Source organism: Tachypleus tridentatus, chromosome 8 (genome assembly GCF_004210375.1).
Source record: "Tachypleus tridentatus isolate NWPU-2018 chromosome 8, ASM421037v1, whole genome shotgun sequence".
Lineage (NCBI taxonomy): Eukaryota > Metazoa > Arthropoda > Merostomata > Xiphosura > Limulidae > Tachypleus > Tachypleus tridentatus.
This window is the reverse complement of record NC_134832.1, coordinates 4,159,617-4,178,317: the sequence shown is the minus strand read 5'-3', so window position 1 is coordinate 4,178,317 and position 18,701 is coordinate 4,159,617. Positions and strand designations below refer to the sequence as shown.

The following is an 18,701-nucleotide window of genomic DNA, read 5'->3' as shown; positions in this document are numbered from 1 at the left end:
CAGAAGACTAAGAGAAAACTCCAGAAATTAACCTTCTCTCCACAGACATCATCTTCTGCACATGTCACAAGATTTTACTGAATTACACTGAAAATTTATTTATACTACTTTCTTATCATGGTACATGAATAAATTTGGATTAAAAAATGTAACTACTGGTATAAGAGGTTTAAATTCTTAATTTTATAAAGCAATATTTAATAAAGATTCTGAGTTTGCTCTCGTATGAGGTTCACAACATTTTCTCTATAGGTATGTCCTCTTCTCTATTTACCAACCATCCAAAATAATAAAATTTAATGCACATTATTCATTAGAATGTTATAATCACTCAAGCAAAGCATAGTTTTCATAATCTTCAATCTTATGTGGTTACAGAACCAAAAAATATAAAATTGCACCATTCTAGCTACACCCTCCATTTCAAAAACATTCCAATAGTTCTCTTGAACATTTAACACTGTATTATTTATAACCAACTAAAAGCCAAAGTTTTAATCTATGAAATGATGTATTATATTACATTGTTTTTCATACACAGAACTTTTCATTTCCAGTTCAAACTTTATTCGAAGAGACTGAATTTTTAACAGCTTTTGAAACAAAGTTAAAAAGCCAAAAACTGTAATACTCACAGACATTGTCTACTGATTATTGTTCTGTGTTCCTTGGTTCAATATATAATTTAAAAAAAATATTAGTGCAGTATTATTAGTATTGTGTGTTTGTTGGTGCAATAGTTAATTTAATAAAACATTATTAGTGAAGCTGTACCATTAGTATAAAAATGTACAGTTAAGTTTTCCTTCAGAGCAGATAAAAACAAAAAAAATAAATTGTTTTAAATGTGTGTTATTAATTTACTATTACAAAAGTAACTAAAATATAAGACTTACAAACTTTTTAAGATACATTAAGTACAATAAAGAATAATAATAAAGTTTTTCACAAGGTAGCCTAGTGAGCAACTTGCAAGTAATGTAATTCAATAGTGTAACATGAGCTACATGTTCATTAAGTAGTTTACAACCCATATGGAGCAAATATTAGTTGGACATGGTTTAAAAAACAATAAAACATCAAAATTTAAGCATACACTGATATATAATGTTATAAGGCTAAAATTATTTAGGATAAGCACATGAAGTTTTGTATTACAATTTGAAATCACTCTAGAAAGAAAATAAAGTTAATTGAAACTTATTTTGAATTTTGTTTTGATGGGTATGAGGTTATGGTTAGTGTAGAGAAAATAACAAATTATAAACCTTTACTAAAAATATTTGAAATTTATTTAGGAGGGCTTAGAGATTAAATAAATAAAATTTGAAATTTTTCTGATGAAGTATTTTTAATCTCAACACTTTGCACTTGGAGCAGTCAACACTGACTCCATACATTGGCAGAGACATTTTTAGTAAAAATACTTTGTGTGTGTGTGTGTCTACAAATGGACTCTTAATGCTTACTGAAAGCTTGCAAAATTTTGTGAAGGTAAAAAAAACATACTAAAAGTTATAGGATGAATATTCTAATGGTAAATTTTTAAGTCGAATCGACTAAACCTGTAGCAAGAAAATTAAATAGAAACTTAGCATTCTCTTAGGGTTAGATCTCCATCATATGAAACTAAGAAGACCAATCTCAAGTTAGAAGAGAGAAACCACTCTTTTTTTTTTTTCCCCTCCAAGGAGGGTAAATGAACATATCTGTTAGGGATTCCCATCTTGTTGGGAAAATTACCACAAGAGGTAAACAGAATCCTAAAGCTTAAGAAAGAAGTATGATGTAACTAAAAATCTAAAAATGTATTTAGTTTCATTTATATACCAGCCTACAGAATGCCCTTTGAAGGAAACTGTGACTGAAATGTTAAAGACATCAACAAATGTCAAACTTGGATAAATAAAATCCAAAATGTAATCACAACGAGATTATGCAAGACTCATCAAAAGACTGGTCATATGAATAGCCAATCTGACAATTTTATCTGATCAAAACATAAGGCATAAAATGTTTTGAGATCCTCTGAATGATTGGATACAAGTGCGATAACAAAAATAGCCCTCAGATGTCATAAAAGGCAATCTTCTAAACAACATTCCAAGTCAGTTAAATTAGGTAACACAACAGGTGAGGAATGGTGATTACATTCATTCAAACCCCATGTCATACACTGAAAGGCTCAATTTGGATGCAGGTATAGAAGTTTCCAAGAAAAAAGATGTGTGATGCATTGAGGACATAGATATCTGAATGTCTTTTTTTTCAATGCAAGCAAACCTATGAAATATGTCTGATGAGAAAATTGAAAAAGTGAACATGTCATTCACTGTTCAAAATAAGAAAATTTAAGAAATGTTAAACTAAGTCCTAGTTCCATTTTGAAAAATGTTTAGTGCTTAGTGGCATTGTAGACAAAAAAACTCTGAATAAATCTATATACAATGGGAATAAATGTCTTATTTCATTCTAATAAGCACATATAAAACTTAATACAGGTTTGTACAGGAATAAAACAAATTTCCAAGCAAATACAAGTAGTTGTTACAAGTAACACATCACGCATTAGCCCCAACAGTTAAAAAAAATTGTGCAATTTCTTCTATATCACTAGAACTACTTTAAACACAGAATACTTATATTATTCTATCTTATACATAAAACTTCTCTGTCCTATACAACTGTTTCAAATACTATAGGCTAAAGCCTTGGTGTGCAAGCTGTGAAGCATGCCTCTCCTGTGGGAGCACAAAAAATTAGTGGAGGAACATGCATTTATGACTGTAGGAACATATAATCTGAAATGCCAGTTTAAAATAAAGTTTTAAAAATGCAGTACAAAAAAATACAGCAACACCAATTAATGTAGGGGAAATGACATGTGCAGTATATACTCAGTTTTTATGATTGGCATGATAAAATGCATGCTTAGATGGTGAGTGCCATAGGAAAAAGATTTCATGCACCACTGAACTAGAGCACACAGTGAAGCATCTGATCTATGCTGTTTTTCTTCTTTTTTGAAGACTTTTGCAATTACAAATGATTATATTCTTCACTGGGTGTCATATTATCACAACAAGAATTTTTGTATGTAGAAACTGAACTACAAAAGCAATTACTTGAACAAAATAATAACATACATACAGAAATTCCATTAATCCTAGTGTTACGGGTAGCTCTGAGTCAGAAGGCTCATCATCACATTTGTAAAGTTACATTCAAAATTTTATTGAATTACTATTTTATGAATATGTATCAATAAACTAGGTATCAAATTGTAGATTTTAATTTAAATTTGAAAGTAAATATAAAAACAAGATTACTAAATATCAATTCTTGTGTGTTATACAGAAACATCATCTTCTGGATTTGGTCAGATTACATTTTATGATACCAAAATTAGATCTATAGTTTCATATGAATTACAAGCTCAAATGTATGATATTGGCAAGCTGTAATATAAAATAAGAACCTCCTACTTTTTCTATTTGGTGAAATATCATAGTATTTAACAAATTCATTATATTGGCTACACCTTCCCACTTCATCATTTGAGAAGACATTTATACGTGCATTTTTATACCTATAAGTTTATAACGAACTAAGAGTTCTACATTTCCTCTACCTAGTTCTATTCATCTTTCTAAGTTATTTATGACAGAAAAGCTCTTATACAATTGGAGAGTTTGCATATTATGGACAAGTGTTATTTTCTGAACAGATATTGTTTCAGATCCCATTACAGCATAGTTTTGAAGCCTTGTAAATTACAATAGATTTTTGTGGTATCAGTATGGTCATTTATAATTTCTTAGTATTTAGAAATGCATATATCAACACTCTCTACTGCCTTTTGGACTAAAACTTTCTTATGACCTGGGAGTGAAGTTCCACTCATCATAAATCTGTTGGAGGTCAAAAACTAACAAGTTGAGCAGACAATAGTGAAATTGATGTAAATTGAATGACCAACTCTGAAGCCAGAACATGAAATACCCACTGATCCCTGGTGAGGGAACTCCAGATGTCCAGGAAATAATGTAAATATGCTCCCCCTGCCCCTGGTACAGACACTGACAACAACAGCATTAGTCTGCCCAAACTGAAAATACTCAAGCATTAGGACAAGTAGAAACATCCTGCTCCTAAGCCAAAGAAGAAACATCAACATAACTGGAAAACCCAGTGGAACATCAACAGACAATTTGTCATTAACTGTGTAAACAAAGCCTCTCAAGAATTTGGAAAAAGTGTAGAAATTTCTATATTAACAAAAGCACTAAGACAGATGATAATGAGTCCCAAATTTATGAACAGGTCAAATGAAAACAAGAATTTTACAACACAATTAGCAACAAGAAACTCTGTGTTGTGACTGGAAGGTGGAAAACTAGAAGACTTTGGGTAAGATGATGCAGTGCCTGATACTTGCATCAAGAAAGTTCAAAATCAAAAGTTAAGTACTTGTTAATAAAATAAGAATGACTTTCCGAACACCCTGTATAAACATATCCAACTACTTTGTGTATAATATATATATATATTCTAATGTAGCATTCATACACTGTTGAGATACAGATAAACCCTAAGAATAAAGGTAATAATATTCCACTCAAATCTGTTTTAAAAATCATAAAAACTGAACTTTAAATGTAAGTATAGTAAGTATATATCTTCAGACTAGAATTAAATAAACATTAGATGAGCATAATTTATTTAAGTTTCAAGTTTTTTTCCATGCAACTAAGGTGGTCACAGCATAAACATTTAAGATTTTTCTAGATATTATACAAATGTGAAGCACAGTTTTATCCAAAATCAATTTACCATCTCACTGTTACTTCTCAATCAAATTTTTGTATTGTATCCCTTTACAATTACTGCCATAATCTTATAGAGAAATTCATCTATTTATGTGTTTAAATGTTAAAATAATTTTTAAAATATTTCATATGTAATACAGAATGCATATTGTGTTATCATATAGTTAGATATATAACTAAGTTTATGAATGATAAACAATCAACTACAAATCCAAACACACACAACAAACAGCAGCAAAAAGTGGTAGTCATCAATGACACATACACAATTACTATTACATTTTTTTCCACATGAAATACTTTTAAATAGTTTCTTAATCATGCATTATATACCCTACATATACATAATAATGGTTTGTTTTATTTACTGTATAATGTATAAGATAATAATGAGTATCTGTACTCGACAGATTTGTTAATTTTTATTTAAACAAATATTTTCTGCACAGTTCAAAACTATCATACATAAAATCTTTATTTCAAACATTGCAACAAAAATTATATTTAAATGAATCAATTTATTTTTAAAATTAAAACATTATAATACAGTATTACAGAAGATCATGATGCTATAATGTACTACAATTACAAAGTTGTCAAAATTAAACATTTACACTGATATTAATAACAGATAATGCTATAGGAACCATTTACGATATTGTTGTAATAGTATTTTCTATTGAGAAGTGGTTTAATAGAAGTATCAAATCTTAGTGTGATTTATTAGCTTTCTATGCGTAAGGTGTAAAAATATGATAAGGCATAAATATAAGATTACAAAATATGCTGTATTATTGACAACTTTATGATTTAGTCATCACAAAAAATGCCCTTATCTGTTTATGCCTGTGATATAGTCCATATAAGTATCATTGAGAGCAAAACTTTGTCTGTTTTCGCTCTTGTTGAAAACATGACATATGTAACTGTGATTTGTTAGATTCAGCCAGTCGTTAAGTGATTCTGACAAGAATCTCACTTAACAGCAACAGGGAGTTACTCACCATGAACAACAACTACCTGAACATAAACAAAACTACTTTACTAATGAACATATTCACATCCTTCTGGTGTTCAAAATGATTCGAAGTCACATGTGATTTCACTGCTAAATAGCATGTATGTAGGCAACAACATCTAAAGTTTTATATATCCTTGACCTGTCCATAACACACCATGTGTTTTCTGTTAAATGTGAAGTAGGACAGTGCTTTTTGTGTGTGCAATGTAAATCATAAAATTTCAGTAGGCAAATATAAACAAAGAAAACAGTTTATTACAGAAACATCTTAGAAAAACAGCATAACAACAAGAATTCAAGTTAATAAGAGGTCAGATCCATGCTTCACATAGTCATCTGGGAGAACCTTTTAAAGACATATTTTAAGAAACATATTAGCATTACCTCTTTGCATTCTTCTGCAGAACAACTAGTTTTCAAACGCAAGTCAAACCAACGTACTGTTCCATCTTCACCACATGAGAGAAATGTGTTGGGGTCATTTGGAACAGTCTGAATCTCATAGACAGTTCCAAAATGGCAATTAAAGGCATTATTGACACTTGTGGAAGGATTCTCAACTTCAGAAAAAATTATAACTCCATCTCCCGAACAGGACACCACCTTATAAACAAAGACAGAATGATTATCTTATTGCCTGCAATATAACAAGTTCAACCAATACAATTTCTTTTCAAAAAATGAAACAATGATAATATTATTAAAACAGGTATAACACTACCTTGCTAATCAAACATTATCATCATCCTATAACTACTGAAAATACCAAATTAAACTTGTTTACTTCAAATATACATTCTGCTATGCATTATAATTTATCCCAGATGAGTCTTCGATTATTATGTTACATATATGTATTACAATTTCAAACTACTGAAAATTTTAAATTTGAATTTAGAAATTAATTAAATGTCAGTGATATAAAATTTACAACATTTGCCAAATAGATTGATACACACAATTTTCTTCCTTAACACAAATATATTTTAATACAGAAACAACAATACGATTTATAATAACGGTCATTACCACTGGTTATTACAAATAATGATTTGTATACAAGAGTTTTACAAACTTAGAAACAATACTAAGTTTTCACTGAATATTTTTTGGTAGTTCAGGCCCACAACAAGCAAATGTTCATACATTGATGCACTTCACTTGACAAGAATGTCAGCTATCTCTATTCTTAACATGCGAGTTTCTTCCCAACAATAATATCTAATGTCCAAAATTTATTCACTGAAGTTTGTAGTAATCTACAAAATCTATAAATGTTATTGGTTACACATCTCTAATTTTCTGATTAATAAGCATTTATCACAATTATAGCTTCCGAGGCTTATTAAACTGTCTCTCCATGTTGCAAAGGCTACCTTTTATACTCATTAGATCAAATTCTCAAAATTTCAGTTGGCCCAACAATACGCTTGTGTTTTTGTAAAACATGTATTGTTGATTCTTATGCTCGAGAATCTTCTACAAGTTTAGAGAATATGTTGGAAATGTGAAATGCATGCTTAACAACATACATCACATGCAATAAATTGGAACCTACATAGACATTAAAATAAATGTATAACAATAAATTCTTTAAAATTCTATTTAAGAAAAAACACAAACACTTTTAATACTTACTCAACTAAAAACTTCTAATTAGAATATGTAAGCAAAGATCCTAATCTTTCTTTTGCATGTATAATAAACATTTGATGTATAATGCCACTACATTAATAGATGGGATGTAATCTTTATTTTAAATGCAAAAACAAATCAAGCAAAAATCAATCTATTTTAATTAAAAATTATACTAATATAAATAAATAATATTATTGATAAAATTATAAAAATTAATAATGTACTAATATATAAAAATTATAAAAATTAATAATATACTAATATGTAAAAATTATCTAGTATCAAAAAGAAGTCTACATAATATAAATAAAACCTTCAAATGTGAAACTGACTGGAATCAATCCAAGTGCATTAACATCCTTGGAATAAGAAATATCAAATATTAACAATCCCAAGAACTTCCACCATAACCCATAATACTGAGGGAAAAATATACACATCCATAATACATGCTGAGAATTTATATTGATTGGTTCTACTATCCAAAATCTGGCAACTGAGAACCAACATTCATATGTGAGGAGAATGAGAGATTACAATTAAAGGGGTAAACTGCAACTTGGCTTCTCACTCTTTTGTTTTTTATCTTAAGTATTGGAGAATATCATGTCACCTGCACCACCAGAATACTACCACCCAACTATCAGCTGAATGATTTATAATAATTTCTATATTTTGTTTGTATTTCATTATCACATTCAGAAAGATGCCTCCATGGTCAACCACCCCAGTAGTTTGGAAATGGAAAGTTGTAAAGACTCTCTAATTCCACTAAAAGAAAAAGACAACATTTGAAACAGTGCAATGGGCAATCATGAAATCCTACTTTGAAAAACAGATCATACTTATTTATTCAATACAAGACATGGCAGGGATAAGCAGCTACCTCCTTCTGCTTTACCCATGTAGTCTGTGTGTGAGTACAGCCCAGGATTGGCAAACTTATGAAGCAATTCTTTTAAGAAACTAAACCTAAAAGAGATCTTGTGGAACACCATCTCTGCAATGTGTGTTGTGCGGCCATGGAATTGTAATATGCAAATTGACATAGCTTAACAGTGCAGATCTGAGCACTGAAAAATACCACACAGTAAGAAAAAGAGGGACATGCTCCTTGAAAAAAAAAAGAAAGAGGTATATATAAGAAAAGGCAACTAACCCAACCACAGTCTCATGGAATAGTGAATGATGAGACACTGACAAGAAATAACAACTATCAAAACAGAGAATGGAAGATAACGTACAAGTTGTAGTCCTACTGCTTGAAAGACAAAGTGCCTCCAACTGATAACAGAGCAGACATGCAGGGAAAAAGGAAGGTGTACAATATGAGCAAATACATCAGGATGAGAAGATGTATACAATAAAGATAAGACCAACCAAATCACAATCTAAAAACCAACAAGCAAGAATGGAAGGGATATAATAACAGAGAAAGAAGTGGAGTAAGTGGAAGAAATGTGTTGAAAAAAATAACTTAAAGAGGCCTGGAAGGCATTCCATCAGTAGGTGGAGGAAAATTGACAAAATCTGTATCATCTGAGAAGGGGTTCCACCTTTAGAGGAGGAAGAGAAGCAGTACTAGGAAAAAGTAGAGAAGGCCTTAGCCCCGAAAGGCCCTCACAAATTAAATTAAGAGTAAAAAGTATAAATTAAAAACGAAATAATAGAACGAGTAAAAATGTTACAAAATTGTGCAGTGAAATAAACAAATGACTGTTATGTTCTGTGTTGAAGAAAAGATAAATAACCTACAAAATGATAAACCACAAAAAAAGAACATTGGGTAAACCACAAACAACAGACACTAACTCTTTGGCACCAGTTCTCCTTTACTATCCATGACAGGAAGATTTAGTATTTTGCATTCAAAATTTTTAAATTACTTTTTGTTCATGTCATACCAATTAATATTGTATAAATATTTATCTAATAATCCATATTTTAATAACATGTTTTAAATTCTTAATTTTATAAGGAAATAATTTTAAACAAATGTTGAACTTCCCTTAGTGTTGCACAATACACATTTTCTCTAGGCATCTTCTCTATTTTACCCACCACCCCTTCAAAATGTATAAAATTAAACATATATTATTCCTATAATACCTTCAGACAAATTATAATTATATCCCCTTCAATTTTAATTTGATTCAAAGCTATTAATAGAAAATCACATCCTCCTGCCATATCTATTTGTCACATCCTCTCATTCATGCTTTGTTAATAATTCTCTTTTATTTAATTATATATTAGAAAATCAAAGTTTTCTTCTTTCAAATGACATACTGTATAAGATTATGTTCTGAACAGGTAACCATCACTTTCACTCAAGATACAATCTTCATTCCCATAGGAAAGTTAACAACTAGCTTGGATTAATTTGTAGACTCTTATCGCATAAGTTAGAAAGCCAGAAAAATTTCGAGTTAAGAGAAATTGTATGATTTTTGCATGTAATTAGTCTATGTTCATTAGTGCATTATTCAATTAGAAAGAAAAACTTTAATGCAGTACTACCATTGGTATAAAATATGTAGGCTTAGAAATAATTGACAATTGACAGCAAGAATAAAGAAGATGTGGCAAGTAATTCATTTCCTGTTTTTCATTTTTATTTTTAATTTATTATTATAAAAGTATCTAAGATGTAAAATTACAAATCTTTTTTTAGGTTAGATAAAATTATATTAGGTAAAATAAAAAGTAACATAATAAAAATGTTTCATGAGGCACACATGCAAGCAGCATGTAGGTATTGTAATTCAATAGCATCACATAAGCTGCATGTGCCCTGAGTAATTTGGAACTTATTGTGGTGCAAACAGTAGTTAGCTACTTAAGATTAACTAATGTAGTTTTATGTTACAATCTGAAGTCATTCTAGAAATAAAAAAAGGTAACTTAGGTTTATTTTGACTTTTTTGGTGGTTGTAAGGTTGGTCAAATTGACCAATCCCATCCATAGTTAGGGTAACAAAATAACAAATGAAATATAAAGTTTTACTTTAAAAAAAACAAAAAACAACGTTTGAAATGTATTTAGGAGGTTTTAAGGATTACACAAAGGAAATATGAGATTTTTGAGATGAGAAAAAGTATGGAAAGTTAGAGGTACTAAACTTAAAAAGATTTAATCAAGTACAAAAAGTTCATGTGGTCAGTCAAATTGACCCAGCTTGCATTAAGAAAGTTAAACCTAATCAACTAATATATTTAATCTTATAATTGATTAAGACAGAAGTAGAAATACCAATGACCCAAAAATAAAAGATTTGTGAACCTTAAGTGTGAAGTACATATCAAAGAGTATCACTAACCAGTAAAAGAAAAATTTACCCAAACAATAAGAATATATAATATTGGGATGAGTGAAAATGAAGAAAAACAGTATAGTAAAATTAATGATAGATATATCAGTAAGATTAATTACAGGTACTCCTAAAATAGCAGACCATTGTAAGCCTAAGCAAATGGTATCGTAGAAAAATACAACTAAGAGTAACGAGTAAAATTTGACTATAAGTATTAACCAAGTTAATGAAAGTTAACGTTTTCCCAAATTGAAAATGTATAATGTAAAACTTAGAGCTATTACTCGACATCCATGGTTGCTACTTCCTTGCCCGTGTGAGCAATGTTTTGATTTTTACTCCCTTGCCCCAGTCTTTTATACTCAACTGTCCTTGGCAATATACTTACCATTTACATCAATGTGCTCTCTAACCTGGTATTGTATCTAAGTATCTCACTCAGATAATTTTGTCACTTTTTCTCAACAAAGCATCACTAACAGGCTTCCCCATATTATGGTCATTTGGATATACTTTGAATGTTATTTTATAATCTAGTTGATTTCATAACTTAATTTTTCATCCTTCCAGTCAGCAAGACAATTATGGTATGAATTCCTGAATTAATATTTCTAGCATGAGGCCAATTGAATCTCTGATATTTAGCAGTGACTAACACTGGATCTTAGTGGGAAACAAAGACAGAATAGTGACCATGGAGGAAAATATTATTAGAAATACATTTTCAATTTGGGAAAATGTTAACTTCCAAAACATACTTAGCATCTGCTGATACTTATGGCTAGAATTTCATATTAAAGAGGTGGAGAAGCCAGTGAAGGCATTACCCATACAGAAAACTTCAGCACAGATAAGAGTGTTATCTGAGAAGAAGAACTATACTACATGCAGAACAGGTATAATCTTCACCTGGAATCCAGTTCATGTAACAAGTAATCATCATTATAGGAAAGCCCCAAAGAGATAGCCAAGACTCCACAACTCAGGGTTGGAATTGAGAAATCTTGGTCCTTATATCTCATGTTGGAGGTTAAGACAATTCAATCACAATGTTATATATAAGCTTGAGTGGACCCCAACCTATAGCCAAAGAGTGGTGTATTTTGAACCAGCTGAATCACGATGAGCAACAATGAAGGGGGCAAACCTTCTCCTCAACTTGAAGAAGTCCAAAAGGCAACGTCCCAGACTAAAAAAGATGGGATTGTGTATGCCCTAGTCAACCAAAGGAATAGGACTCATCTTATCCGGAATTATAAACCTATATCCTCATTACCCTGTGAATGGGCAAGGAAAATTATGGAGAGAATGTGCTCCACTAATGACCTAGAAGGAGACCACTCCACATTCAGAATTATGAAGAGTTAATGTACCCCCCATTATGATCAAAGTACTGAATTAAAACTGATCAGAAAGAAGTGCTAGGTATACCTCAATCAGATAGCTAAGTGTCAAATCTGAACCAATATTACAAGTAGGATTCCATGTAGACTGATGCTGCTCCTATCAACATCCAGGAAAAAAACACATGAAGACCTGGGTAGGAGAGCTACTAACTTTCCACTCTTCTCCAAGAGTGTAGAAATTCACTCTGAAACTCTGGAGGAAACTTCTGTCTACCACACCAGTGACTGGAAGTTAGGTATGGTAAAGATTCCCTATCTCCACTAGTAGAATTTGAAGAGGTAATGCATGCTGGGGAGTCCTGAGGCACAGTACAATAGATGAACCACCTTCCCCAAATTTTTAAAAGCAAAATGACCTTGATTTATTCAATTCGAAGATCAGGGATGGGAGGATCCCCTTTATACAAGTGGAAGTTCACCATAAAATAGCAATATTACTTGGTGAGTTCCTATGTAGCTTCATGGAACACCTCATTTCTACAGTCTCTGGCACCTGGTACTAATAATAGTGAAAAAGTGGTTGCTAGTGCAGAATTGGAATGATAAAAGCATACTTGTCTGGGAAACACTTGCCACAAAGTGGAATCCAGTGAAAAAATAATTTGACCCTAGAAAGAAAAGAAGCCATAAAAAAAAAAAGACTCATTAGAATCTAACAGACATGAAAAAAACAGCCACTGAAGGTAGGCAAAAACCCACAAAAGAAGAAACTGCCAGACTGTGTAAATAATGGGGGAGAAAAGTATTGGGACAAGTCCACATACCAGCTCACACAATGTTCTTCAGCAGACAAATCAAATGGGCAACTAATGATATAGAAATCTAATGAAATGTGTTTCTCACAGATTCCTCTCCTATAAAGACAGTCTAGAATAAGCAACGTGGATCTATTTGCAAAGCCACCTTGTCAAGGTAATTGGAAATAATTCACAGAAATATGTAGAATCCTGATGAATAAATAGTCAATTCCTAGTACCTTGAAAAGAGTTAGTGAGATCCATAAAACATCTAAGGACCCTAACCAGTCTTAACAAGTGATCAGGATCCAAGTGGTTGTAAAGGTTAGAAATGCCAGGCAAACAAATTGCCAGGAAAGATTTTTTTGCCTTTTCTAGCTACCAGTCTTTAGAAGGAAAGACCTATCTTGGTATAGCAGGGTATAGCTAGAATGATAAAGAGTCCTGTACACATGCAGTGCAAACAACATCCACACAACAGCAACAACAAAAAATGCACCTGAAGAGAAAGGTAATACACAGAACAAGAGCCTAAATGCTCAAAGTTATAATGACAGAATGCAGGTAAAATTACCAGAAAATCCCAGCTGGACAATGGAAAAGACCTTTTGGATCAAAGGACACAAAAAGGTTGAAGTGGACCAGATATGACTGGGTAGTTAAAATTCTTCGTATGTTCAGATTACTAAAAAGTAGGAGATAAGGATGTCTTATATAAGGCAAGAGAAGTAGCAGTAAGGCCTTTTTCAAAGTTCCAAGTCAAAAAATTGGATATAGTACACACATTAAGGCAAAGTGGGTTTTGTTTGCTTTTGATACACATCTAATAAGTGTGCCATTTCCACTGATACATGACCACAGTGAGTTTACAGAGATTTAGGCAAATACAAAACCACCTCAGAAGTTAAACCCATATATCTTCAAAAAAATCAGCAACTTCCAAGCATGAAGTTTTAGTTTTGAAATGTCTGAGTGTAGAATGTTGAATTGAGGTTGCCTGAAATGAGATGGCCAAAGAGGAAGTGGCAGAGGAGGGCACTCTTGAAGATACCAAAAAATAGATAACAATGTTTGGGCTGGCCAATACAGGGCTACCAAAAGCACTTGACAAGGAGTGGAACAAACCATAGCCAGAACTCTGGGCAACAGAAGGATCAGAAGAGGAAAGACATGTATATGTAAACCCATCCAGTCCTGACTGAACATGTCTATTGCCAAAGGCCAAGAATGACATACAAGGAACTAAAGCACCTTTAGATGGGAATTCAAATGGGTGATGAAAGCACAAATCATTGATGACCTGAACTGAAAGTAAATTCACTGGAAAACCTTATGATGTAGCATCCATTCCCTCAGAAGAATCCTGTTGGGCCAAGACAGATATGCTATTATATTCATTAACCTCTACAACATGGTAAGCCAGAAGACTTATAATATGGGCGTGAGCTCATCAGACGAGATCCAAAGTTTGAAAACACATATTCAGAGAATGCACGTCTCCTTGATGTGAAATATAAAAATATCACTATGAAACTGTTGTAATGAACCATGACAGTTTTTCCCCTCAAGAGAGGCAGATCTTGAACTGTCTCCCACTGGACAGCAAAGAATTCCAAAATGTTGGTGTGGAGGGGAGACCTGTCATCTGTCCACATACATTGGAATTTCTGATCTTCAGTATACACCCCCATCCCTGAAGTGAGGCTGCTGTGTAAAGATGCATCTTAGGACAAGGAGGTGATAAAGGAAACATCAATGACAGTGTTGTTCCAATCCAACCACCACTTAAAATCTAAGGAGTCATTTCTAAGTAAGAAGAATCAGAGTTTAAGATTAATTAGTCATGCAATGACCACTGAAGGGATTGCACATGTATTCATCCCTAAGAAAAAAAAAGAGAGTCAAGGGATGCTCACAATCCAAAAAAGAGAGAACCATCTGCACAGTAGGAGGAGTAGACATGACTAAAAGACTGACCACTCATTCCATTGCTTTGTATCTGATGGGAGTTGGCTGAGGCCAACTTATGTATGTGTTGAAAAAGAAATCATGATGGACAAAGTACTGAATTGGCAATAAAATGGATTTCTTGGCTCTGATAAGGAAATCTATCTTAGTGGATTTGGAAAAATGAACTTGGGTGTGTTGATTTGCCAAATGGCAAGATGTTGCCAGAACTAACTAATTATTCATACAATGATATATATACAGGCTCAAAGAATAAAGACGGTGAGAAAATATTCATGTATATTTGCAGGAGACACATTGTGCTAGGTAACCAGGGAAAGCCTGAAATCTCACAAATGCAACTGACTAACTGAAAAAAGAGGAGAAGGAGTTGACAGATCGAGAATGATCCTGTGACAATCCAACATAGTAAACAAATGTGCTGGAAAAAGTGAGTTGAAATTCTCCCTAGTTTGTCCAAGATCACTGGCAAAAATAGCCTTAGAACCCCCAGGAGAGTCACCTCCAGTCCAAATATGTCTCTTTCTTACAACGAATCAAATTACAGATAGCCTCAACTGAGAATGACCCCATCCCTGACTGTTGAGAGATGCCATGTAACAGAGGTGGAGTAGCAATGTGTCAAATACTTTCTTTTTTTTTCTTAGTAAAATATAATGGTGTGGAAAAACCACAAGGTGATGCTAGACTCACAATCTGAGAAGTTACAAATCACAGCACTCCTGTAGAGAAACCCATGTAAAACCCTTGTTGAGAAAAAAAGATGAGAGGTTTATAAAATACTGAAGCAAGCAAAAACAAAGGTGAAGCAATGCAGAAATGGCCAAGGAAGTAGAAACCCTGGAGAATGAGTAATAGCTATAAGTGTCAGCAGATGGTAAACATGTTTAGAAACTTATGCAATGTTAATAATGAACGATAATATTAACAATAAAAATATACAAAATCTGTAACAATATAATGTTCTATCTTTCCAAAGTTGGTGAACTGTATTGTAAATGTGTGTGCTCCCAAACTGGTGGTGAGGCCCAAAGAAAGTCAGTTCACAGAACAAGCAATTTTCCAATAAAGTAAAGCTGAAAAAATAATTCCACTTTGGAATAACTCAAAAAGTTATAAATATCAAAATTGTATAATAAAGAGTAAACATGTTGAGATAAATGTATGAAAAGACTAGCTGGAGTACCGGTACCCTGGACAGAAGTTACGTAAATTCATGATTAATAAAAGGTTATCTTAGAAGATGAAAGGTTTTTCCTTTATATATATAATTTTTAAAAAACCCTGAAATGAATATAAAAACAGAAACAACAAATATGAAATCAAATTTGGAGAAGATCTATCAACAGGAGTGAAGCAGTGGTAGAAAACCCTTGCAAAAACACTCATAAAAACTGCAAAATTGAAAATTTTTGTGCATTTCCTCAAGGACCTAATAACCTCCATACCAATTTTGGCAAAGATCCATCCACACTCTCCAAAATTTTAAATGGACATACAACAGACAGAACTAATATATTAATAAAGATGGCACTCGTGCATTAGATCTCCATGATTTCATATCTGCAGAGTGAGAATGAAGAAAAATAAAGTTCTCCATGATAGGAAACAAAAGCAAAATCCAAAATTGTGACCCCTGTTACAAATCTACATGCACACAGGATAAAAATGTTGTGAAGTTGGGGTTTGCACATTGTGTAATAAAAAAGTTTTTCCAGTATCATATAATATAAGTTCCATTATATTATGATATGGAAGAAAATTAAAATAAAACACTTGAAGAGAGCACAACTAAATGTTAGAGCACAAGTACTGCCAAACGAGAAGTAACAGTTTGGAAGAATTGAATAGAGGGAGTTATCAAGAGAGTGTCACACTCTTTTTGGTGAATGATTGTTGCATGATGATTTGCTTGATACACACATTGGAATCAGTCAATTCCAATCGAGGGAAAATAAAATATTTGTGGCATGTGTAAAAACCTGTTTGCATACAGAGGGCAGCACTGACTGAAAATAGTGATTTATATGAAAGGAGGTAATGTACTACATCAGAAATATTCATAATATGCTCTTAAAATTGAACTACATTCATATATATACCTATGTTGGAATTCTAAGAAAATTAAGTTCAAGTAGCTTTAATCAAATCACTTACTGTGATACACTATCAAATATAAACAAGGGAGATAAACATTTCACTCATGAGTTGTATATCCAGCAAACACAGAAAAAAAAAGTACAATTTCTTTCTAACTTCCAGTCTTGCTTTAGTCTGCAGTATTCCCAAATGCTTAGATCTTCTTGCATTGCTTCTTGAAATTTTTGTTCTGGTACTAGAACTGTTATATTCAACCTGAACAGCACCTTTATAATTCACAGAATAAACAGTCAAGTCAGAATCCCCCCTTTCAGAATGAAACATTCATCAGTGCCCACTGCCACAAGATTAATATATTTAAACAGCCATCAGTTATCACAAAATCAATATATTTTCAGCTGAACATTTCAAACTTGTTGATCATTAAAAAATTAAAATAATAATAAAAATATAACTATTTTCGACTCTTTTATTGCAAATAAGAGGGGGCAAGTCATATATTACACCCTCCAGTATGAAATGTCAGAGGGCAGCTTCCATGTAATGATGGGTTTCTTTTTTTTTTTACCTTTTACAAATGCCTAAGTATATCATAAAATTAAAGAGAGCAGCCTTAGTGTTAGACACCTAAAAAAATCTGGTACTCCTTTGAAAACAAATTACTGTACAGTTGGCTTTAAACATTACTGTTTGTAATGCTAGCCAAAAATGTACTGTTTATAGAACTGGCCCATAGAACAGTTTTTAAATAAAACCATGTTGAATATTGTGTGGTTCCAGATATGTTGAAGAAATCACAAAACCAACCCATAACTTCATACTAAGGAATCGATTAACCCCAGTGATTTGTTTAGAATATGTTATCCAGCTACACATAAAGATCAACAGAGACCAGACTTACCTTTAAACTACAGTGAATATGTTGCAAGAAACCAGATATAAATTTTAAAAAAAACTTTGGAAAAGGTTTTGATTGATAAACTCAAACCAATAACTAATAAAAGACTTATGAAATGGTAAACTTTTTCTTTAAATATACAAGCATATGCAATCTATATTTATTACTATGAACATACTATTACTTAGTTCAATGGTGAACTGACTGTCAACATTAACTTTGTGTAGAAATGTTGCATCGTCAGCATCATCACGTAACAAGTAACTGAATGTTTTAGGCATTAAATAAACATTCTGAGCACTAAGAATGGGCACCAACTTAATGAATGGACTGAAAACAGGATTAGGATAGATACTGTCATGTTTTGAGATATATGCCAAAAGTAAAACTGGCATATTATTAAATAGGATACAGTACTGATAGTTTTGACAATACAAAATACTCTTCACAAACTAGTTTCTGATTTATTAAAAAAGTATCACTACAGAAAGATTTAAAAGAAACACTTTTTAAATTTTCTGACTGGAATTCTGAATTTAAGTTAAGTGGCACCTTACTTACATATTAGCCAGAGCAGAAATCCTTACAGTTCAATAAATTATTTATTAATTTTGAATTACTAACCAGAGACAGCTTATATTCAGCCAGCAAAAACTTCTGGCACATACTGGCCATTTATAATAAATAACAGGATTTACAGTCACTTTTGTACTGCTACCCACAGATAAATGTATAGAGCATATTCAGTAACATCACTTTTCAAACCCTGAAGGACTTGGCCCTCCAATTC

The 18,701-nt window shown here is 32.1% G+C and overlaps 1 protein-coding gene across 7 annotated transcripts in view; it reads right to left on the bottom strand.

The window, feature by feature from the left end:
• Nucleotides 1-18,701, bottom strand: part of LOC143258428 (DDB1- and CUL4-associated factor 6-like) — a 126,648-nt gene that overhangs the window by 92,055 nt on the left and 15,892 nt on the right. For all 7 annotated transcript variants that reach the window (XM_076517349.1, XM_076517351.1, XM_076517354.1 and 4 more), the window contains exon 5: nucleotides 6,235-6,453. In XM_076517349.1, the coding sequence (XP_076373464.1) occupies nucleotides 6,235-6,453 (219 nt within the window). The remainder of the gene's footprint in view (nucleotides 1-6,234; nucleotides 6,454-18,701) is intronic.